This window comes from Sabethes cyaneus, chromosome 3 (assembly GCF_943734655.1).
Source record: "Sabethes cyaneus chromosome 3, idSabCyanKW18_F2, whole genome shotgun sequence".
In the NCBI taxonomy this organism is placed as follows: Eukaryota; Metazoa; Arthropoda; class Insecta; order Diptera; family Culicidae; genus Sabethes; species Sabethes cyaneus.
The window spans coordinates 88934169-88959902 of NC_071355.1; the positions used below are offsets into that span (position 1 = coordinate 88934169).

The 25734-nt window shown below is 40.2% G+C and overlaps 1 protein-coding gene across 1 annotated transcript in view; it reads right to left on the reverse strand.

Annotated features, from left to right (window-relative positions):
• Positions 1–25734, reverse strand: part of LOC128744337 (regulating synaptic membrane exocytosis protein 1) — a 95753-nt gene that overhangs the window by 12567 nt on the left and 57452 nt on the right. Inside the window, exons 8-17 of the mRNA XM_053841245.1 lie at positions 23668–23860; positions 22824–23095; positions 13190–13327; positions 12982–13119; positions 11199–11396; positions 10270–10404; positions 3859–4225; positions 3594–3798; positions 719–918; positions 495–653 (exon numbers count right to left, since the gene is read on the reverse strand). Coding sequence (XP_053697220.1) covers positions 495–653; positions 719–918; positions 3594–3798; positions 3859–4225; positions 10270–10404; positions 11199–11396; positions 12982–13119; positions 13190–13327; positions 22824–23095; positions 23668–23860 — 2005 coding nt within the window. The remainder of the gene's footprint in view (positions 1–494; positions 654–718; positions 919–3593; positions 3799–3858; positions 4226–10269; positions 10405–11198; positions 11397–12981; positions 13120–13189; positions 13328–22823; positions 23096–23667; positions 23861–25734) is intronic.

A 25734-nucleotide genomic window follows, 5' to 3' on the forward strand; every position in this document is an offset into this window, starting at 1 on the left:
TGGCTAGAGCCGAACCTGTCACCATCAGCGCTTCCTTCACCATCGCTAGACGCTGAAGAACCACGCGAAAGACCTCCGCGAACTTCCCCCGGTAAGACCTCTTCGCTTCGATGCACGGTGAAGGAGTTTTTGCCTCGCTTACCAAACCCCATTCGACGCTTGCGACCTTTTTCATATGTTGGAATAAATTGATTATCAAAATATGATCAGTTCAAAAGGTTTCATGATGGGATTCTTGAACATCGATGCGACACATGGAGCTACTTTCTTCTTCTTCTTCTCTGGTTACCCAATATTTCTTGACATTTAAATCTACGGTTATCTTCCAGCCGATTACCACAAATCAAAATAACATTCGCAGTTTGATATCCTGTTACCTCTCACCTATGCGCATGAAGCGCAGAATCTTACATGATATTTTAAAGTAAAATTAACACAAACTAATAAGATAATACGATTCCATCACGAGAAAAACAAACTTTTAAGCAAGTTACCTGTTGCCGACAACTGCGAAGTAGAGTTACTTTTCTTGCCCATACCGGCACCGAAGCGTTCGCGGTCCCTCGTAGGGGTTTCACTTTTGGGCGATCGTTGATCCAGTTTGCGCCGCGAGTCCAAGCTCTGTATCACGGCCGTATCGCTTAGGCTACCGTCTGCGGAGTAGTTAGCGAAATCTGGGTGAATCGACAATGACACACATTCACGCATACCAGCTTACCTATTTTATCCTCGGGCGTGCCCTCATTGTTAGAAAGACTTCGATCCATATCGGTACGCTCGCGCGATTCTCGTTGTTCTCGGTCACTCAGATCACGGTCCCGCTCATGATCACTACTGTTACGATCGCGCTCACGCCGTCGATACGCGTCTCGTCCTCCGTTGTGCCCGTATCGACCTCGATCTCTCATGTCGTAATCGCTGTTCGCAAGATCGTGCGTTGGCAAGGATTTCGTAGAACACGACGCATTAGGCGAGCGATGTTTCAACGAGGTCCGTTTCGGTTCGGTTTGCAGCAGGGCAATGCCGTTGGAGGATTTGGAAATAGCACAAGTGTTATTAGCGTTTCTACTACTAGACCGGGAGCGAGAAGACGAGGAGGACTTGCTGTATTCAAAATATTCGGGCTTATCATTGATACTAACTGAGCTATGCCTAGTGGTATCACCTTTAGCTTGCGGATTGTCGGACTCAAACTGACTGACATCTTCTAAGCTACTAGCACGGCGACCCACGCCAGATTTTCTATCAGCAAATGTTGAGTTTTCCCAAGGAACGGAACTTTCGAACACGTCATTGTCAGAGGCATCATCTTCATAATCAGTGTAACAAACATTTCTGAGATGCGTCGTTTTAGGGTTCCGTTCAAACGGATGACTTCTACACGTATCTTCTGAATAATAGCCACGTTCACGAGTAGCTTCATCCCTTCTGCTTCTTCGAGATCTTTCGTTATCTACGTATTCTCTTTTGTCTCTGGATATGTACTTTTTATTGTTCTCATTATTCTCATACCCACCATACCGTGTATGACGCCGACTGTAACGACTCAGCTCGCCATCACTAGATGAACGGCTACGAGTTAAACCCAGAGTAGGACTTTCGTCACTTAAATATTTTTGATTGGTTGGTCTATCTAACAACTCTTGGCGAACTTCTTCAATAATTGATTTGATTGATTCGTTACTACTATATAAAGCACCAGTTTCATGTTTTATTCTACTAACATTTGTTTTACCTATCTTTGATTCATCTAAAGTCGAATCAGTATCCTTACTATTCAACCTCTCACCGGATCTGCTGTCACTCTTTTCGCTTCTCGTGGATGCACTACGTTTCCCAGATGCAGCTCTCTCACCACTTTTATGCGATTTACCGCTACCGACCCCATCAGTCTCGTTAGGAATCTTATTTTTACCCGAAACTTTCATTCTTCGGGAACGTTCGAATTGTTCATGTTCTGCCTCTCTCATTTCGTCCAATTTTTTGACAATATCCAACGTCATGCTACCTTTATCCAAACTGGATTTTGACCCAAAAGCGCTGTAGTCACACGCTCGTCGATCCTCCAAATTCAACGATTTAGTTCTTTTGTGATAATTCTTTTCTACACCTCTACCATCAACCATACTCTTACGAGCACTTTGAGTTTTGTACCCCGTATCGGAGTCATACTCAATATCGATAATATGGTCACTAGCAATCAACGAATGTGATCGACCAAATCGGTTCTTCGGTTTGGTCGGTGAACAACGAGTCTTATAACCAGTATCCGAGTCGTACTCAATATCAATAAAATGATCCCGGGAAACCAACGAACGTGAGCGACCAAGGCTGTTCTTCGCTTTGGATGGTGAACTTCCAGCGTATGGATCTTTAAAACCGATTTCGGTTCGACCATAGAAGGGAGGCTCACTGGGTGAATTCAGCACCTCCGCAGGCTTCTTTAGTATTACCACTGGATCCATTTCCAAATCACTAACGTCGTACTCATCAATAACTGCGCCGGCAGTATTGGGTGCTGGCACAGGAACCGGCACAATTTTTGGAAATGAAGATTGTAAATCCGTTCGACTTCCAATGGAGGATCGAAACTGTAAATCTGGGGCCGAAAATTCGCACACCGTACCGGTCTGTGTACTGGCATAGAGAATATTGCTTTCACCTAAATTTTCCGTGCTGCTTCGAATGCAGGTAATTGTTTGATTTTTCATTCCACTATTTGGAACGTATACATTTGAAATGCAAATGTTACCGGCATGACCTGGTAAATTTTGATCCGAGAATGCAGATTTGAGAACAATTTGTTGACTCGAAGAAGAAGTATTGACATTATTCTCGTGAGGTATTGAACGGTTGGATATGGAAATTGATTGATTTCGCGTCTTATTTCTATGCATTCGACGAACTACGTCAATGCTATCGAGACTTGGTTCTGATGTGTTAGATCGTGCAATTCGTTGCGGGTGACGAAATCTGTTTTGTTCATAAGGAGTTGGATTATCGTAAAACGCATCTTCCTGTAGTGATGTGGACATTTGATTGTCGAAGTAGTTTTCGAATGGGACTGATTGTGATTTGAATTCAAGGGATGGTGCTTCAATCGCTGACGTGTTCGAAAGGTTTAGGGATGTAGTCATTGCATTGTCACTACCGGGCTTTACTACGAAGCTCTGGATAGTACTCTGCTCAGGGTTGATTGTGATACATTGCTCACTAAAATATTTAGCCTTTGGAATCTCAGGAAGGGATTTCATGGTTTTGAGACAGGGTTTCAACGGAATTTCTTCTTTAGCAACAGGGGGAATACCAGAAGATTGTTCGTTTGACAATGAAATATTAGCACTAGAAACTACATCGGGCTTGGGGAGCATAACTTTAGATTGAGGAATTACAGGAAGTTTGGCGACATTTTGCTTTTTGCTCTCAGATGGTCCCAACGGATTCTCGCTAGGAAGTGCACCCAAAGAAGTGGTTGCCCAGCCTTTCGGAAGACTTCTATATTGACGACGCCTATCACGAAAATTCCTTACAATTTTAAATATTCAATTTTAAAAGTTATGTTAGCAATTTATGGTAAAAAGTCCCGGTCATACCTTATTCCTTTTGATCCACGTGGTCGTTCCGATTGAGTTGAAAAAGCACTTGAAGAAACACTAACTACCGACTCCATATCAGAGTCGCCAAAATCACCCATGAAATCTTTATCCGGAGATAACGAATTTCTAGGTCTAATTCTACTGTCTAATGAGTGTGTCGTTAGATCGCTGTCAGAAAGTCCGGAATAGTGGCGCTCCCATCCTGAAATTGAAGCAACAGTATCGATTAAGGTTCTCTAGAAAAACGAGATCGGACCGGTACCTCCCATTCCCGTACTCCGATACGTTGGTTGATGGTGGCCCTGACGACCCCGGTGCCGAGCATAACGTCCTCCACTACGCTCCTCAAAGTCCTGTATAAATCGTTCTCGCATTGCCGCATTTCGTGACACGTGAGGTACTTGTGGTAATTGTCGTTTCTTCGGTGAACCAGTTGGTGTCGCTGTAGCTGACCGCGATTGAAATCTTGGCGCGTACTGGTGTAATGGAAGAACTGGATATTCGGTATATCTATCATCTTGTGGCGATAGCGAACCCCGACGATCGTCCCGATAGTTTTCGCTTGGTGCCGCAGACTGACTCCGTTGATTCAGTGCCATTGTCCCGTTCCGCCGGTAGGAAGATGATGTCTAATTAAAAAAAAACAAGCGGAAAATCTTTCTTGAAGAATGTATTTCCAGCGACATGTTTAACAAACACTACATACAAATACTTGGAAGCTTTTCCTGTGGGAAGAAATTGTGTAGAATCTTTTTAAGATAACTGTATTTTTACACCCCAAAAGGTTGTGGGCTCAGCACTGTGAAAGTAAAAAGTGTAGTTATCGGAACAGAAGTCGGTTGTTTTGAAAATTAAAAAAAAAACACGTGGATTTTTTCATCCAGGTAAGTGGCGGATATTTTAATTGGCTATGCAGAATGTCGAGCCTTTTTTTCCCTCCGTAAGATCCGTAGCTTCGATCAAGGAGTATAAACCGCTGTACAAAGCAGACGTAGAAAACGCTAATCAGACTGATAGTCCTCTACGGACTTGAGACAGTAACTTTGCTTACGGAAAACATTCGTGCACTTGCCGTATTTGAACGAAAGGTATTACGGACTATTTTGGTTGAGTACAAACGGATAGCGGAGAGTAGCGGAGGCGTATGAATTACGAGCTACAGGCACTGCTTGGAGAAATTCCCATCGTACATCTGGCTAAAGCACCAGCGGCCACATCGTAAGGATACCGGACGACTGTGCGGTGAAATCCGTTCTCTTCAAGAACCTCACCGCCACCAGGAATAGAGGGACCCGAGGCGCTAGATGGCTCGACCAGGTTGAAGCCGACTTGCGTGTGTCGAGACGCACAGCGAATTGGCAGCCCAGAAGGGAAGTCAAAGCTTGAAGAACTAAGCTTTCCTCTTTCAGGTAGCTTTCAAGAAGCCTGATCGACTCAGTTTAATAAAAAAAATTAAATCCTTCCTTCGTTGTCGATTTGTATTCGAAATACATTCAATTGGTCTATGCAACGACAGCCCATTAGCCATATATACGTTTGCCATACATCTGAATGCCACAAAAGCAAATGCTATAATATATGTTCACCAGAATGAACATGAGCCATAATGTACGTTTGCCATACTTCATATTTTCTATAGATCAGATTTCACATCATCTAAAGAATGGTTTGCAGAACCAATGGATCTTAAACCATAGGATTACTTTGCATGATGTTATGTGTTCTGTAAGATAGGCAGTACTAAACTAAAGAGATCAATTTGGATTTATTCAAAGCATTGACACATATGTCAAAAGACGTCATGCGTGCCGCTACGATGCCCTCATTAAAGGTTTGTGTCTAAGTCAAAGTCTGTCTGTCTGTAGTCTGTTGTCATTGGCGTAGCTAGAATGGGTACCTGGGGGACCAGGCCCTCTCCAGAAACGCGCAGTCGCAGGGGTAAATTAAGCTGGAATCACACTAACCGTCAGCGAACACCAACGGAACGTAACGGAACAGAATGTTAGTGATGGTCGCAAGCATTTTCCAATGTGCGCATTTACACGAGTACCTTGACATTACGTAATGTGGTGTTCGGGACGCGTGTTAAAACCAGGGGACTGGCAACCCTATCTCTATCAACGTCAACTGACGCACAGCTTTTTCTGTGATCAACAGACATTTGGAATAAATAACTTTTATAGAATCCAGATATGTAATTCCTTGTCATGTTAATTTTGCCGACTTGCATGTGTCGAGACGCGCAACGAATTGGCAGCCCAGAAGGGAAGTCAAAGCTTGAAGAACTAAGCTTTCCTCTTTCAGGTAGCTTTCAAAAAGCCGGATCGACTCAGTTTAATAAATGGTTAATGGTCGAACTGTAAATAGTTATGCTGTTATTGTCGATTTATTGCTGGTCCTTTTGAGAACCAGCGATTTAAATTAGAGATTTTGAGTTTCACGATGCTACATTTAATAATAAGGCACTCAAGGAACCTTCGCTGAAGCTTTCATTACGAATGATTCATAAAAAGCCGCTAAAGATTTAAAAAAATTGACAAAAAATTTATCGGTTTGAGATGGCGTCTCTATCTATTACAGTCTCTCTAGTCGTTACTCTATAGACCATTTTATATGACAAGCGACAAGGTAACGTGCTGATATTGATATTGTGCTTTCCCGTGCTGATACTTTGACAATCCACAGATGACCCCACGGGAAAGCAATATCAATATCAGCAATGTTAAAATGGTCTATTGCAGACTCTCCAATCGGTTTTTTGACAAGTCTCCTGTTCGGACTTACTTTTGATAACTGATTCTGTTCGATTGGAATTTTCGGTTTAGGATGGCGACTCTCTAAGGCTCTCTTATCGCTACTACAAAGTTATTGAGATTCGTTTGGTTTTGGCGCGAGAAAAATAAAGAGACAGACATTTTTGCTTTTGTGACGTTGACAGTACATAGTGAGCTGAAAAAATAATATTATTAGGTCTTTAATTCATAAAAGCAGTGGTGAAAAGTTACAACAAAACGCAAGAAGTAAGTAGTGTTTTTACGATATTTAATTTTCTACCCTTTTTCAGAATTTCAGAATCTCCAACACAATAATGAAGACCCAACTCATAATAGCTCCACTGTAACTGATGTTTGTGTGTGTCCTCCATCAGTATCCAGATCTGGTTGATAGAGGCTAGTAAAAGTGAACATTCTGATCTTGGTATACCTGAATGTGGATCGGCTCAACCTCGCATCAACTTTCGAAAAACTTATGCTGGGAGAAAACAGTGGTCATTCTCATCTGCGTTCTACAAAACGTACATTTGGTTGAGAAGATAATTAAGCATTTTGTTTTGTTTGTCGTATGTTTTCGTGAATTTACGAAAACAAAATGAAAAGTTTGCTTGTACAGGATTTTAAAACTGGAGACAACTGGGCGAGAAATTAAGAGCGCATGAGGACACTTCAATACATAAACAATGTATTGAATTTTATTTGTTTCATAACCAATCGCTGAGATCCGGAACTGACCACGATAAATTTTTAACGGTAAATGAAGAACAAAAACAGGATAACAGATTATAGCTAACAAAGCTTATAGGCGTCATGCACTTCGTGTTTGGCGCGGCATGGCTCGCCGCTGCCAGGCCGCTGATAAAGTGAAAATTTCGAAAACCATGGAAATCTTTTGGAGTTTGCTAAACTTCTTGCTAAATATGACGAGCATTTCTCAAGCTACTTGAACTAAAACATCAACTAGTGCAGCTCAACCATCCAAAATAGTTGAAAACGGTTTTTGCTTAGTCAATAGGATCGTAGTACTAGCTTCCCAATTGTCCTGTACTCTAACAACTGGCTACAACGTCTGTCGGTTTTGGCTTTCACGTGAAGATGTGGTCTTGGTAATTTGTCGTTAATTGCCTAATAATACGATGGAGCATCCGTTATGTCTGGTAAGCATCGCGGTGTACAGACGATCCTCAGAGAAAGTCATCCTCAGGTGGTTTATATACATTGCCTTGCGCTTCCACTAAACTTAGCAATTGTGGATTGATGTGCTGTAAGTACTAAGTTGTTCAGCACACTTGACACTGTACATGTATTTTTATCCCAACCTGGACATCATACAGCGTTTAGAAGAGCACTAGGAACAAGAAACACTAACTTACTCAAGCTAGGTGGTGCTGCCGCTACGAAAATTGTCGGGCAGTGTTGCGAAATTATGCGCCAATAAACGAAGCACTCCAAGCAAAAATCGACGATGTAGAACACAAAGAATGTGTACAAGCTCTCGGGATAATAGCACACATGTGTACACCAGAATTTATTGTGTCAATCATTATTTTTCATTGGATGTTGGCAGAGCTCAATGTACCCGGTGCGTAACGAATTTTTGTAGTAAATTTTCAAATAACAATTTCTCATGCTTGCGAAACAATATTCAGATATATCTGGCAGCACTGAATAGCTTATATTGTTAGGTGTCAGTTGTAAACAAACAGTGTTGAGTAAACTGAAAGATATCGAAACAAGAACATAATCAGGCAGCTCTCGTCGTTTTATTGCACGACGGAGCAAGCGTAAAGGAGATAGTTTCGTCGGTAAAGTGTCGGAAAGAACAGTGCACTACCCAATTTTTGTTTACGGGAAGAGTAAATGTATAATGTGACAAATCAAAAATAAGATGAAATGAAAATCATGATCTTAGACTAAAAATATCGACTAAGCGAGGGTGAGAGTGGAACTTACAGCTCTCAATCTCTAGTTGAGCGTGTTGTTTAACCAATTACACTACTAGGCCGTCTGGTATCTTACATTCTAACATCAAGTTTTGCTGCGTTATCAAACTTTGTGATTTTATCACGCATTTACACAACGGGAATATACTGCGGCGATTTTTGACGTAGGACTACGTCTTACGGCAAGTTTTGAGATAGGGTGTCATTCCAAAAAATCAAAAAATTTATCGGTTCAACCTAGACCGTTTTGATGTCCCTGCTTGGGAAGTACGCCAGAGAGAGTGACAAAAACCCCTCGTGCCAACAGATTTCTTACGAACGCGATTAAACCTAGTCCAATCTGATGTCTGTGTTAGGCAAGTGTGCCAGAAAAAATGACACAAGTTCGTTGTCCTAACAGATCGCAAATTCTTTACTGCGTGACGATTAAACCTCGGCGAATTTGATATCTGTGTTGGAAAAATGTGCTACAGCTGTAGTGTTCGGTTATAGTACGGCTCTGTATGAATACGCATGCTTGCCGTTTCATTAGAAGTGTAGTGAAAAGATGTGCTGTTGATAAAATAAGATTGAATTGGTAAAATCCTTTCAACGTGGGAAACCATGGATAATAAAAACAATCTTTAATTTCAGTAAGGTAGAGGGTTGCCAAGTGGCCGGTTTTTCACTTGCAAAGCCGGTGGCCGGTCAATCCAGCAAAAAGGCCGGTTTTCCGACGTATGAAGCCGGATTTGTACTTTTTGCCTGGTTTGTTAAATTTTCTGATAAATTTATTACCAATCCTGAACAGTGGATTATTGAAGATAACTAGTTTTGCAGTGATAATACCTTGCTTTTGGCGGTAATATACATTAAATTGTCCACTAGCGCCAGAAGCAAGTAATTGTCACTCAAAAACTAACTATCTTCAATAATTTACATAGGAAACTGTCTAACGCACGTTACACGTTACAGACAAATCCTCTAATATGCTGCCACAACCACCCCCCCCCCCCCCCGCATTTTTTGAAGGCAGGACCGACCGGCCGGTTTTTGTAATTTTCAGACTTGGCATCCCTACAGGAAAGTAATAGTTTGTGTTCTTGATTTTGTTAAATTGTTTTCAAATGCACAATCTTTTGAGAATTGAACATATGCAATGTAACTACTTTGATAAATGTTACATACAACGCATGTAGCATGTATATATGTTGCATATAGCACGTATACATGAAGAATCGAATGATTACAAGCATGAATACATGCTACTATCACTACAAAGTCTCTCGTCACTCGTCACTCGTCACTCGTAAGTCTCTTACGTAGTCCTGCGTCACCTATATATGCAGTCGTGTCTTGTACACAACCCCTCTGATTTTTTTATAAAATCCAACATGGCGGCCAAATCCAAGATGGTCTCAATGTTTGCTCAAAATTCAACTTTTTTTAAACTATTAGGCCCCTTGGCGAACGAGGGGTCCACTATTTCGAGATATCAAACATGTAATTCTTATTTTTTAACCATTTTCAACCAATTAAGCACAAAAGTTCCAATATTTGAAGACCTCGTGTTAGTAGTGGCCCCGTTTCAGCGAGAATTACTCACTAATTTTTTTCAACAATGGATAATTAATCTCTAATTTCGGTAAATCAGATCTTCTTCGTGTATCTTTGTCTTTTTTGACAGCTTGAGAAAAAAAATTCCAAAATTTTAGTTGCCACCCGTTAGTCTCTGTACACAAGATATCACACAGAAATGAAATGATAATCAAGATATTATCACACAGGTTAATCGGAATGCTAATCCATAAAAAGCTGCGCTGTAAACTGTACAATGAAATCCTTTTTCGTAACAATCAAGAAGCTCATTTTGTTATGAATTTCAACTCCAATTTTTTGTAAAGTATAACCAAATTAATTTTGAACACTGGTTAACAACGTTTTGGAAATACAAAAAACACTTAAGCATTTAGTTACCTCATTACTCATTTGATTGTGAAAACCTTGCCCGACTCCAGACACCGTTCGATAATCCTTTGCTACCATACCAGCCGCACGTTTCCGCCCCTGTGGCGACATATCACGGCGAGATCTTCGCTCCTGTAGGTCAACCTGCAAACAAGCGAGAGTCCGAATAGAAGCTTATTAATTTATAATATTTCACAGCATCTCGAAAGTTTGCTTGCTTTCATAGCATGTTTACTAAGTTTTTCATATATTCGGATAGTACTTGGATGCTGTAGCTACTATTAAAACGTTAGGTAAACAAAACTTTACTGGTGGTTAAAAAAGCTTAGCTGTAAAAAACTTTAACTTTAATGTAAATAGTAACTATAGTGTTGAAGTATGGCGAAAACTATATAACTTAAGCATGTTATTGAAGGAGAACAATCAAAAAGCTGTTAGGTATGTATATATATATTGGCTACAATGTTAAAAGCATTTATCTAAGGAAATAAACCTGCGTTCTTGCGTCATATACAACTCCGTTCACCGTTTCAAGAGAAAATATTGTCAGTTTGACTTTGTACTTTTGTTTTTGTAAAACGTAACAAAATATCAAAAGAAATAATATTTTATTTTTAGCGTGCTGTCCATGAAATTCAAATACGATGTACATATTCCTTCAACTAAAGGAAAATACGTTAGACAGCCTAAGAGTCTGTCTGGGTTGAAAACTGGAAAATAAAATAGTGTTAATTGTTTTCACGAACAAAATTACACAGTTGGAAATTAAATCGATGTGTTTTGAAGTGCATGTGTAAAGAAAAATAATGAACGTGTAGTGATTGTGTGTACTATTACAAGTATGCGTTTTCCTATTTGTGAGAAATGTTTATTATCAGTAAATTATTCCTTTCGATGTGGTATGGAAACAGGGGAAAAAGATGGATGACCAATTTTACCTCTGGTGGAGGACTTGATGAGCTTCCTAGTGATGATACGCTAGCGCCGTCACGTCCAGTCATCAGACCATCTATATCGCATTCGGAAGTCGTGTCTGAGTCACTCAACCTTGAAGTGGTGCTCGGTGGCGATAAATGATCGGTCGGGGTTAAAATCATATCCAATTCGTTGCCTGGTTCTCTATCGTCTCTACGCAACTACGGATAGATTACGAAAAAATGTATGATTGGCATTCTTAGAAATGAAACACATGTAGTTAACGTATCTGGAAAATTATTGGAAAGAATAGTTATTAATGATCGACAGGAACAACATTAAGGGAGAGTAAAACCGATAAATGACCATATAGTGTAAACGATTCACGGAACTAACCCTGGGAGGTTTTTGAAAAGTAAATGCATTTTTACCGGACAATTTATATTGCTTATACAAAGCGTTCATCACATTTTCTGAATAATTTAATAAGAAATTCGACTAGAAATCTATCTAACTTCTACGGAAAATATAAATGCTGCAAAGAAGAGTTATAAGTTACGATTGAAAACAGCTGATCGTAGAAACTTGGGATAAAAGAAATATCATCTAGAACTAAAACAATTCAAATTATCTTCCACTGCTTGTCAATTTAGTAAAAAGTATAACATAGTTTTTCTGTGCTGAAATACCAGCTAGAAGAAAAAAACAAAATTGAAGAAAAAATATGCAATATTTGTCTTCGTATTAGTTGGTTAAACTAACTTCAAACCATTTATATTATATCATGGTTTAAAGCATGTATAATTTCAATTGTAGATTTGCCACTTATAAAAAGAAATAATGGTTACAATTTAACAAACTAAGATGATGTCCGAGATAAAAAGCAATTTACTCAAGAAATTACCTTTATTATGGGCTATAATACAAGTTAGAGGCGAATCAGCTAACCTATCTATCGATAAAGCACTGTTTCAGTACAGTAGGATTTCGAATTTGGCATAGTTCGATTTTGGCATGCCTCGATTTTAGTAACACAAAATATTTTACTTCCGAAAATATGCTTAAATATCAATAAGTTTCCGCATACATACTTTAAATGATGAAAAAATATTGCCCTAAGTGTGTTCATGAAAAAAGATTGCAATCGTTGATTAATAACATTTAGTCATTTTCTAACGCACTTACATTCAATTTTTTTATATCAAAAAAGGGTCTCGATTTAGCACGGTTTCGATTTTGGTAACATAGGTGAAACGCATTTGTTGCGAAATTCGAAAGCCTACTGTACTTAAAAGTGGAAGAAGATGAAACTTCCGATTATTGCATCTGATTAAAATTTCTCCTTGTTAGTTACTAAAAATTTGCAATGCAAGTACGAAGCTAATTTCCAGTTTTAAAACCAATTATTGATTTTTAACTGGAGGAATCGGATCAAATCGTGAAACTCAAATAAATCCGAAAAATAAGTTGTTAAATGTTTACATCAACTTGTTTTAGTTCAAAAGCCGATTTTGGTCGTTTCCATGGAAATAATTATGCAGAAATCATAAAATGGAACTAGCAATTCAACTAGGAAGACTAAAGGATGAACAATGAGATAAACCGTGACAAGAGCGGACAGCTTACGAGCACGTCGAACTTTATATAGGAACAAAGAATATTGGAATTGTGTAGAACTAATAGGAAAGTCGGCAATCTCCGAGAAACGACTCTAAGATACTAGCGTACTACAAACATGTTATAGGCCAAGGTAAAATAATTGCGTTTTGGATTCAAGCAGCTTGAATACGATACCATACTACTTACAGTTTCTCGTATAGACTCCTGGTGCGGCTGCAGTATGTACCATTCTGGTTCATCGTCCAGTGGATGCGTGGCCAAATCGATTATCACTTCTCCCAAAAAGTCGTTAGCACCGTAACGCACGTAGTCCCATAATGTAACCTGAACAGGCGTAACAGAGCGTATGATTCGCTTGCGTAACACACAAAACACAGCAGAAAAAAATACCCACCTCGAAAAGACGATTCTGTAGATCAGCCCTTCGCAGGCCTTCGTAAACAAAGGTTTGGCCCCAGCGAGGATCGTTAGTTAAAGCTAGTGTCTTCGTCCGCCGTTTGGATTTCTCACTTCGATCAGGAAGCAAACAAATCTGCAAAAATCGGAAACAATTTAGTCGGCACATATTGTTACAATGTGTTAATCAAGAATGAGTTTTAATTCCCCGCCTTGGCTTAGTGTCTTATTGAGAATTCAAACTGCAGATCGGAAACCCAATTTATGTGCCGCCCATTGTGAATTATTTTGAACGATGTAATTTCTCGGTAGTTGTCTACACCTCGCTTGTTCCCTTTTTTGTGCGCAGGAAAGGTTTCCAGCAAGACGAAAAAATACCGCTGGAGATGAACTTCTGGAATACGAGCTGCAATGGTCTGTGCAAACAAGACTTAATCAGTTCAAGATCTGGTGCCCGGTTGCCACTCTGGTAGAACTGGGCCTTTTCGCAACGGATTTTCCACATTTTCTCTCCCTTGCGTCAGATTTTCTGTAGCATCTATAATGCAGAAAGATTGGGCACCAGAAGGCTATGCTTTTTAAGACAAAACTTCAATATTGATGATACATATTTTTCTTCGTAAAACTGCAGGTTTCAATTTCTGAGACTTGAATTGGCATATGGGCTATTCCAAGCTAAGTGCCCGAGACCCGTGTAATCGACCGATTTGAACCAAATTTTGAATCGACGGATTTGAACCAAATTTTGCCAGATTGTTTGTTTTCGGTCAGAAAGTAAAAATCCAAAATTTGGTACCGATCGGACATTCCCTCGATTGATGGGAGCACCTCCATTTTTAGGAAAATACCCATTTTTAAGAAAAACTTTGTTATATACTATATAAATGCTTTCCCGATATGCCAAGCTATTTTTACATTGTGTAGAGAATCACTGATTCAAGAAAAAGTTATTTTGCTCTTAATTTTTCATTAAAAATAGGGGATTGCTTGCTTTAAAACGCTGTATCTCGGAATCGCCAAAGAATACCTCGGGACGATGAGTGAGTCTTATTTAAAAAATCTGTGAAACACAGTGGAGTTTTTGAGATAAAATTGTCCTCAATGAAAGAAAAATGTAAATTTAGTTTTCAAATTGAATTTAAAAATATTTGGCAGCACTAGGCTCAAAAATAATATCTTTTTTGAATTCCCTGGGTAGTTTCTTTTTTTGAAAACGTGAAAATAGTGTCTCTTTAAACCTAATATTTCCGGAGATATAAGCAAAAGAAAATAAGAGGTTTTGACAAAAACGGGTATTTTCCTTAAAAATTGAGGTGCTCCCATCAATCGACGGAATGTCCGATCGGTACCAAATTTTGGATTTTTACTTTCTGACCGAAAACGAACAATTTGGCAAAATTTGGTTCAAATCCGTGAAGGTCGATTACACGTTTGAACTTTTTCTCGGTCACTTGACGTGGAATGACCCATATTGCCATACCGGAATATTGGGATACGGGGACATTGGGGTACCGAAAAGTTAGGATGTTGGGATTGGGAACCGGGTTCGGACTGGGATTCGGATTGAGATTCGGGTTGGGAATTGGATTCTGATTCGTATTGGGATTCGGATTGGAATTCGGATTCGGATTGCGATTCGGATTGGGATTCGGATTGGGATGCGGATTGAGATTCGGATAGCGAATCGGATTGAGATACGGATTGGGAATCTGATCCTGATTCGGATAGGGAATCGGACTGGGTATCCGATTTGGTTCCGATTGCGATTTGGATTGGGATTCGGATTGGGATGCGGATTGGGATTCGGATTCGGATTGAGATTCGGATTAGGATTTGGATTGCGATTCGGATTGGGATGCAGATTCGGATTGCGAATCGGATTGAGATTCGGATTAGGATTCGGATTGGGAATCGAATCCCGATTGTGACCGCAATTCGGCATGGGATTTGGATTGGAATTAGAATTGAGATTCAGATTGCGAATTGGGATTCGGATTGGGATTCGAATTAGGACACGAACTGGGAATTGGATAAACCAGTGTACCAGAAATATAATGAATAATATGATGGGTGGTGCTGTGCGCCCACAAAAGCTCAGTTACCAGACTACAAATGAAGCTCTGTGGCTCTGTAGCCGCAAGGTTACCGAGTCTGCTTTGACAAGTGATAAGGTCATGGGTTCGAATCTTAGTAGAATCATGCCATTCGATGTCAAAGTGACTTTAGCATGGGTTTATTCTCTGGCCCCTCATCACCCTTCCTTCATGCTGAGTCCTACATTATCCCGAAGACGCTTCTTATGGTTAGTATACTGGTATGAGCACCTAATGAGGAAATGGTTTTGAACCTCAGGAGGACCCAGCAAACCAGATATCGTATATTCATGTCGAGATTTAATCTTATATAAATAGATATCACATCGGACTCGTATAAACGTACACATGTTGTAAGCACAATGTGTAAATTTCATCGTATGTAATGCACACGATGATTGATATACGAATTAATAGTAAAAATCGTAAATAGGTCGAAAGATAATCGGGTTATGCTTAGCGAATATCGCATATGACGATTTCTTAGATTTAGTTACCAACAATGGCTATCATGAAGATGTAATCGTAGTTAGTAACAGTTTTCATCGGATTATGTTTTGCAAAATGTCTGATATGACATCGTTTTAGATTTATATACAAGCAGTGATAATAATGAGATTCTAGGTGCATTAAAATAAGATTTGCATCAATCACGTTCAAATTTGTTGTTATTTCTTTACAACAAAAACAACAAAATAGAGAGATTTCAATGAACGTATCAGATTAATTAATGCAGATTTGTCAACCAAAAAAATTAACGGTTTCTTCGCTTTTATTTTAAATTTAAATATCTATATTTCTTTTGTTAAAATTGAACTCATTTTTATTGTGGCGGAATATTCAAAAAATATTGTCTGGTTTGAAAAACTTTTACAATTACCTTATTAACTATTACAAAAATGTTAATAATTCAAGTAAGCCCGCCTAAGTATCAAGCAGCAAGCATATAATGATTAAGTCATACTGACAAGATAATAAAAGATCTTATGAAAAAGCACTCTTTGAGGAGTTTGATTGTTTTTTTGGCGTATTAGAACCACGTAACGTAACGTTTTAAAAATTAAAAATGTTAAAAGTCGAAACTCATATTTTTTAGATATTTCTCTGATAGGTAAGTGAACGAACGGAAATCCTAAAATTTACCAAGGAGAGCATTTCTCAGAACTGGGCAAGTCAAGATTATAATCCATTCCGCCAATCTAAATGCCTTAATATCAGTGCATCTTATGGCTTTTCAGAAGAAATGCAAATGTTAAGTGGAATTGGAAAAAGACATTCAGCATTAAACTGGTACAGTAAAAAATAATGTTTGATGTTTATTGTTGTAAGCAATTTTGAGCTGTCCTACAGCATCTAAATGCTCAGCATTCTATTTTAAATAACTTTTAATTTCTTTTTAAGAGTTTCTGAAATAACAGACAACATTTTTGTACTTGAGCTTTAATAATATTATCTCCATGTAATCAAATATGAATATGCATATAATGTATATTTAGAACAATCTGTACCACGGAATGCTAGCAAAGGTACTGCATATCATTCCATGAAGTCAGCATTTTAATTTAATTTTAATGATATTAACGATCAAATGCAAACTTATGTACGACACTGTAATTCAGTCACAATTGACACAAACTCGTATGTCGGATGAGAATAAATCAAATCCGCACTTACATGTTCAATGCATCAGATAAGATCTCATTGCTTACATGTACGATGACTGCGGTTTAAGATGTGCAAAAATATCATTGAGGTACTGATGTACCAGTAGCTAAAAGGTAATGAACAAATACTGCGGTACGGGTGGTTCTTGGTTCTAAACCAGGTGAGTACAGCTTTGTTTTAAATTGATATAGACGAAAAAGTTGAATATTGTGACAGGTCGATAATATCTGGAAGCTTACGAAAAAAAGCTTTCAGCAAAGCTTTTACTTTTTTGTCTCATTAACTTGCAGGGCGAATATTTAGCTATAAATAGCCTTGACCAAACTCGTGACTTTAGTCATGACCTTGAAATGCGGTCAGGCATATATAAATATTTATTTTGAAACGATGATTCTACAATTGATGAAGGGACGGTAAGGGAAAGTAATGAAGAAGGATTTTTTCGGGAATGAAGGGGAAGGGTGGAAAGGAAGGGGGGGGGGGTAATAGGTAGCTATGGTTAACAAGTTGTCGCTGTGACTCCTATCTTTTGTCCAATGCTGGAAGGTGCATGGGTCGAACCAAGCTGTACAGCTGATTACAGCTTGGTTCGACCCATGCACCTTCCAGCATTGGACAAAAGATAGGAGTCACAGCGACAACTTGTTAACCATAGCTACCTATTACCCCCCCCCCCCCCCCTTCCTTTCCACCCTTCCCCTTCATTCCCGAAAAAATCCTTCTTCATTACTTTCCCTTACCGTCCCTTCATCAATTGTAGAATCATCGTGTCAAAATAAATATTTATAAATAGCCTGCTCTGTATGCAATTTTTGACACTTGCCATTTACCATATGGGGAAAGGCGAAGGGTAGAGTAGAAATATTATCGTAACTGTGTCGAAATGCAATCCAGTCAATCGGCTCAGTCGTATAAACTGGTTTGTTTTGTCGGCATTTCAATTATTCTGAAGAACTAAATCATGTATATCGCCTCCACTTTTGAATGTATATGCCGTTTCTGCGCATGATATATGATTTGATAGACCTTATATGCTGACGTTTATCTCATTTAGAATTAAGTTATACAGACCAAAATGTTTGCTGGGGACCCACCAGTGCTAACTATAACGAGGCGAAACAGGTTTGGTATAGTAGGACATGCATGGGTAAAACCCTCAACACATAAGCACGCATAAAAAAAATATAAGCTTATCGTTTACTCAATAACGATAAAGCACAGATATGCAGTGCAGAATACAGCATACACCCGGGCAACATTACAATAGATCAATAATGTTGTGGTCAAAGTGATAAGCCCATACAAAAAAAAATGAAGCTGAGTTTTTGTGTCTTGTGGTTTTGGGGCTTGTGTTTTTGCGGCTTGTCATGTATCAAAAACTAGCACACGCACACGCTCACGCACACGCTCACACACACACACACACACACACACACACACACACACACACACACACACACACACACACACACACACACACACACACACACACACACACACACACACACACACACACACACACACACACACACACACACACACACACACAGAAATTTTTCTTTGAGGAACTTCGTCGTAGTGGTAACGCGTATCCTTGGGGAGATGCATACAGAGTTGCCATTGTCAAAAATTAAAGGCCCTTCCGTACCACCCGAAAGGTGTCCGAAGAAGATGAAAGCCATTATCGACGGGTTGTTTCCGCAACATGAAATAACACCCTGGCCAAGCCCACCGTATGGCGAGGAGGCGGAGCACGTAGAGGAAGCTCGAATCACCAACGAGGAGCTAATCGAGCTGGCGAAAGCCATGAAGGGAAAGAAAGCCCCAGGTTCAGACGGAATTCCGAACCTGGCTTTGAAAGAAGCAATCATGGAGAATTGAGATATGTTTAGGACCACACTGCAGAAATGCGTTGACGAAGGTAACTTCCCCGATACCTGGAAGCACCAGAAGCTGGTGTTACTGCCGAAGCCAGGAAAACCCCCCGGTGATCCCTCAGCGTGTAGGCCTATATGCCTATTGGGTACGGTTGGCAAGCTGCTAAAAAGAGTAATCCTGAATAGACTCACCAAGTACACGGAGAGTGAAAACGGCCTGTCAAACAAGCAGTTCGACTTCCGGAAAGTCAGGTCTACAATAGATGCCATACAAATGGTAGTGGATGCTGCGGAAAAGTCCCAAAAACAACAGAGAAGAGGAAATCGCTACTGTGCGGTGGTCACCTTAGACGTGAGGAATACTTTCAATAGCGCCAGCTGGCAAGCAATCGCCCGTTCGCTGGTTAGCATGACGGTTCCTGTGTATATCTGCAGGATTTTGAAAAGTTACTGATATACGAGACAGACAGAGGGGAGAGAAGGATTGCCATCACGGTAGGCGTTCCTCAGGGCTCCATTCTTGACCCGACGCTGTGGAACGCGATGTACGATGGAGTATTAAAGCTGAACCTTGCCAGGGGTGTGGAGATTGTCGGCTTCGCTGATGATGTGGCGTTGATAGTAACTGGCGAATCAAGAGAAGAGGTGGAGGTACTCGCCATGGAATCCATACATATGGTGGAAGATTGGATGGGAGAGAATAGAGAATGGCAATAGCTCATCATAAGTAGAGGTGGTAGTGATTAGCAACCGAAAGGCAGTGCAGCACGCAAAGATCATAGTCGGGGAATGCATCATCGAATCTAAGCGTGACGTGCAGCAGGTGGGCGTGATCATCGACGACTGACTAAATTTGAATAGTCACGTAGATTATGCCTGTCAGAAGGCAGCAAAAGCGATCACAGCGCTAACCAGAATCTTGCCGAATAATTCGGCGATAAATAGTAGCAGGAGGAGGCTCCTGGCTAGTGTAACCACGCCAATACTTAGGTTTGGCAGCCCTGCATGGATCTCGGCATTAAGAACGAAAAGAAATCTATCGCGTTTGAATAGCACGTACAGACATGAGAGTAGTGAGCGACTACCGCACCATATCCCGAATGTGTCCACGTGGATGAACAGGAAACACGGGGAAATCAACTTCCACCTGACTTAATTCTGTCAGGCCAAGGTTGCTTCAGGAAATACCTGCATAGATTCGGTCACGCGGAGTCACCTCTCTGTCCGGAGTGCGCTGAAGTAGAAGAAACACCGGAGCACGTGGTGTTTGACTGCCCACGATTCGGGGCAATGCGAAACGCAATGTTTGCCACCAGCGGTGAGGACTCCAGCCCAGATAATGTAGTCCAAAAAATGTGTCGTGACATTCACACGTGGAATGTAATCAGCCGAACCATCACACAAATCATATCGGCGCTGCAGCGAAAATGGCGCGAGGATCAACAGTCGAGTCCTTAAATAGAGTCTCGTGTAATCGGTCTCGGGGAATGTGTCACCGCTGGGGAACTTCTCGGCGGAGTAGGGTAGTTTCACCGCCGGGGACTACTCGAGTCGACGATAGCAGAGTGAAAGTTGACAAAATAACAAGAAAAGAAATCCTGTGAGGGTGGCCGTGAAGGGATGGACGTTAAGTTGGTTGCCGTCCCAGCATCAGTGCACGTCTCGACAGGTATCACAGGAGCAGTCAGTGTACAGACACAGTGTACAGGTTATGTTTCAACTGCAACGCCAGTGGAGAAACGACCAGCGAACTATCCATCCCGATTAGCATTGTCTCGATAGACGCATCGGTGAAGTGACGAGCGGGACGGAGCAAACCAAGCTTGGACAGAAACATTACGAGGGCGGCCGTGAGTGGTTACATGTTATGTTGGACGCTCGGTCCTTGGATCGGTGCGCTTCTCGACAGGTGAAGGGGAAGTGCAGTGGCGAACTCGACGGAGTAGTGCTGAGCCCAACAAGAAAGCCTGGGAGGGTGGCCATGAGAAGATGGAAATCATGACGGGTCGCCATCTCTGGATCGGTACACGTCTCGGACAGATGCAAGGAAAGTGGACGGTGAAGGAACAAGAGTAGCATCAAGGATGGCAGAACCCTGAGAGGATGGCTGTGAAGTAGTGGACGTTATGACAGTCGCCATCTCCGGATCGCGACAGGTGTACAGAGCAGTGTACAAACACAGCCTACCGCCGAAGTAATACTCAACGGTAGTTCCGGTGGGGGGGTTGAGGTCAGACGCAACACAGGTCGAAAACGCCCACCAACCCACCCAAACACACACACACACACACACACACACACACACACACACACACACACACACACACACACACACACACACACACACACACACACACACACACACACACACACACACACACACACACACACACACACACACACACACACACACACACACACACACACACACACACACACACACACACACACACACACACACACACACACACACACACACACACACACACACACACACACACACACACACACACACACACACACACACACACACACACACACACACACACACACACACACACACACACACACACACACACACACACACACACACACACACACACACACACACACACACACACACACACACACACACACACACACACACACACACACACACACACACACACACACACACACACACACACACACACACACACACACACACATACACACACGCGCGGTTCATTCATTCCATTAAAAATTTAAAAAAGGATATATGCATTTTATGGTCGGATATGTTTATACTTTAAATATAACAAGGACATATAATTAAAATAAATCCTGAAATTTGTAACAATACGAGGTCTTTTAGAAAAGCATCCGATTTCTTTGCGGAGACCTGGATTTATTAGGCGCATTTGAATGAGTCAACCTTGTACCTTAAACCTTCATTATTTTTAATAGTACTAATAGCACCAGTCATTGACAAGCGACGTTTAAGTGATGTGCACTCGTTGGTTCTTATATATGAAAGCCTAGATATCCGTTCTTGTGGAAATTGCATTCCTGGCAATGTAATGGTCTATTAATTCTGAGGAAACGCCATATTTCGTTACATCAGCAGAGTAAGAAGCCTATTTAATCATAAGAATTGTCGGTTTTCGCAAAAAAATCAGTAAAAAATGCTGAACTTTTTAGGTGCTGGAGGCGCCAATCGACCAATTGACCACAAGTCTGCCCTCCTGCGCCCCACAGTATCACGACGACGGAGGACATCACTCTAGTCTTTCATAGTGCTCTTTGGTGATTGTTTGACTGTGTGGTGCATATTCTCAGTTATTTCGGCTAGTTGATGATCACCCAGAGTTGATGGCTCACTCTAGTACCGATGTGTGACCCAGTTTAAATCAGTAGCACCATTCCTTAACCTGTGTAATATCTAGAATATCATTACGGAAAGCCGTCTAAGTATAAAAGTTTCTCGAACATTTCTTATTTAATTGTCGCTCAACTACTGACAAAAACGGATGTAGCAGTGCCGCGTCAGCAGTTTTGTCAATTTCGAAACATTTACAAAATTGAAAACACATTACATAACTTAAGCGCTAGTTGTCTACATGGGATTGCCGCTGTTATTGACAGTTTCGCAGTAAAGATTAAGGATTCTTTTTTACCAGACCTGGTAGTTATTTATCTTTACATCATATTTTTATGAAATCTCGTAATTTTCGAAAGGTTCAAGGGAAATCTCGTTTGAAATTTTACGAAATTCATTGAAAAATTTTCAACTTTTCACCAAACTGAATTCAGTGAAATCTCCAATTTTACCGAAATCGTACCACATTATTCGAAATCTCCCACAGGCCTAGAGTAGACACCATATTATTCAGCTCAACCATCGCACATTTCCATAAGTATAATTCATTGTTTTTAATTGTTTTGAAATGAGGACAACTTTCACATCTTTTTTTTTGCTATTCAAAGTAGTAAAAATATAACGTGATAAAATACTCACTTTGGCGTATGGATTTCGTGCTGCGCCAGTCAACCTGGTGACGAGTCCAGCGGCGCACACAATTGTCACGATCAGCTGCAGGGAGCTCGGTTCGAAGCCCAGCTTTATCTGAACCCGCCCACCGACGCTATTTTCCTGCTGCACAACTGGCGCAGCCGGCGTCAGTCGGTTCGGATAGCGAAGATTGGCGGAGTAGTTTCGAACGCTATGCAAATCCGGCGAGCCCGGCGACGTTACAAGAACACTAGGTTTATCACGGCGTTCGTAGCTCTCTGTGGAATATAAGATATCCGATTAATGTTGGGTAAATTAAACGTATTCTAAACCAGAAACCACACAGTTTTACAAAAATCTAAACAAAATGAAAAAAGGTATTTTTATTTCTTAGATCCCTAATTTTTGGAGAAATGGTAGTACTTTTGGATAGTTTAGTCCAAAATGTGCCAAAATTTGTAGTTCCACTATTATAATTTATAATGACAATAACACTTTATCGCCAATATTTTCTCGACGGTGTATTTGAACATTAGCAAATAAATTTTCTGCTAGTAAAGTTAACAATTTTTTCTATGCTAAGAAGAAATGTATCTTGATTTTATGCAATTCGAATTTAATGTTCTTTTGTTTGATTTCACGCCAATAAAAGCCAATCATTGTAAGGAAGATTTTCTATGCTGATTAATGAACTTCCAGCAACTTTATTTAAGAAAAATGCAATGTACACTCAATTCTATCATCCCCTGTTGGATTTTGTGTCAATCGTTAATCCCTAAATAAAACGGTAAATACAGGCAATACTTCAAACATTTGCTTCCTAGGCATCAATTGAACGGTGGGTTATTACCTGGCCTAATGTGTCCTTCCTGATCCGCGATTGAACCGCGCTGTACTTGCTCAACGATCGCTGCGTCGCTCGGTAGTACCTGACCACCTCGTACTTTGAGTCCTAAAACGTCTTCGCCGTCAATATTTCTTTGCAGTACCATATGACTAATCATACGACTGCCATCTGCTGACACTTGCCAACTAACCGGATTCTGTGTAGGATTTTAAATTCGGTGTGTTTTGTTCATTTAAAAGTTCAATTGTAAACTCGTTTTTTTTATTACTGAAGGAAATCAACTACGGGGATTTTCAAATCAACATATCGATAACCAGAAACAATTTCGTTCAGTAAAACGCAGATTCTAACGTTTCTAATAGTGATTGTTTGTCTATCGTATGAACTGAAAATATGAAGACATGAAAGTCACTACCAGCAAGTGGATACATTGCAAGAGAAGTGGGAAAACGAAAAGACGTGTTTGGTATATCCAATTTGAAACCTTGAAAAACCATACGATGTATAAGAGGAAACAATAAGAGGATAGCCATGTGACTAAGGTGCATCATCAACACGCGTCGACAAAGAATGAAGAAAGTAGGACAGAACATAAGTACAGCTTTCTGCATATAAACTCTGGCATATAGTGCCTGAAGGAAAAATTGATTTGGTGTATTTACAGCAAAAGTGACGGAAAATCGATTTGTTCGAATTTAACTTAATCACGAAGAGGAAAATTTCAAAAACCCTTCACTGCGACGAACAGAAGAAGGAACAGAAGGCAAGCTTTCTCTGGCAGGCAGAGTCATAGAGAAAACGTTGATCATACAGTTGTATATGATGCATCCAGAAGACAGCATCATTCAAGCAACGGATGGAATATTGCATGAATAGCTAACCTATCGCAAACGCTATATTTAAGCATTGAAACAATCGGTTGACGTGTATATATATGATGGCTTCGAATGTAAGTCCATCGCAGCAGATTGTTTGCAATTTATTTCATGCATTATCAGCAAGCAAAATCGCACGGACCATGGCGCGTTGCACAGCAAAAGCAGAACTAGGACATGCTCAAAGCTTTTCACGTTGTATTTAAAATAAATTGTATCAATCAAACGAAGAGATCACAATATTTCTTAAATATAATCGAAACCGCATGTGGAAAACCTTTTGATTCAAACTTATTCACATCAATTTATCTAGATAATGTTTCGACTTTTGGTTAAGTTAAGTTTCTCATAGAACGGTTTTAAAATCTTTTCGAATTACGCTATGTTTACTGACTTACCTAACGCTGACGTCAGGAATGAACACAATTCACCTATTTGACATCCATCCGTGGTTTGTTTACTATCTGTTAGTCGAATTTTACGATCGCAATTTACATAAATTCGACTAAATCAACTCAAAAGCATATTGCCAAGCAGTTTTTCTCTCCAAACTGCTTGGCAATATGCTTTTGAGTCGATTTGGTAGTTTTTGTACTTTTCCGGCCTGCCGTTGGAGAAATGAATCGTCATTGATTCTATAAATTTCAAAAGCAGCTTTTTTGTTTTTGTTAATTGTGTTCATGAAAATATATTCTTTGTTTTCAGATTGACAAGAAGAATGCAGCGTAAACATTTCTAAAAACAGAGCCTCTGTTTTGGGCCCGAAAACTGCTTCCGAAATTGGGCTTTCCGACAAAAAGTTAATGACTGCTCATTTCCTTTTTAAAAATAATCATTATTATCATTTTAACTCACATTCTAAGTCCCTGTAAACAAACCACCGATAGACGTCAGAGGAGAAAAGTTATGTTTGCCCGTACAAAATTCTACTGAGTTTCTCTAGAACCGTTCCAATCGACCAAACAATTTCCAAGAAGATTGCATGCGTTGCTAAGAAAAGAAACTATAGAGTTCCTATAGAATTTGAATACAAGGGGCGTCGTTATACCTCTGTGATCGACTACTCCAGTGGCAAAAAATTAAGAATTTTTGTTATTACATTGTGACGGCTGATCATGGATTACAGGTGATTTTTTGAAAAGTCTTCACGAATCAAGGAAAAATGTCTTCATTTATCTTCCTTCGGTTTTCCGCC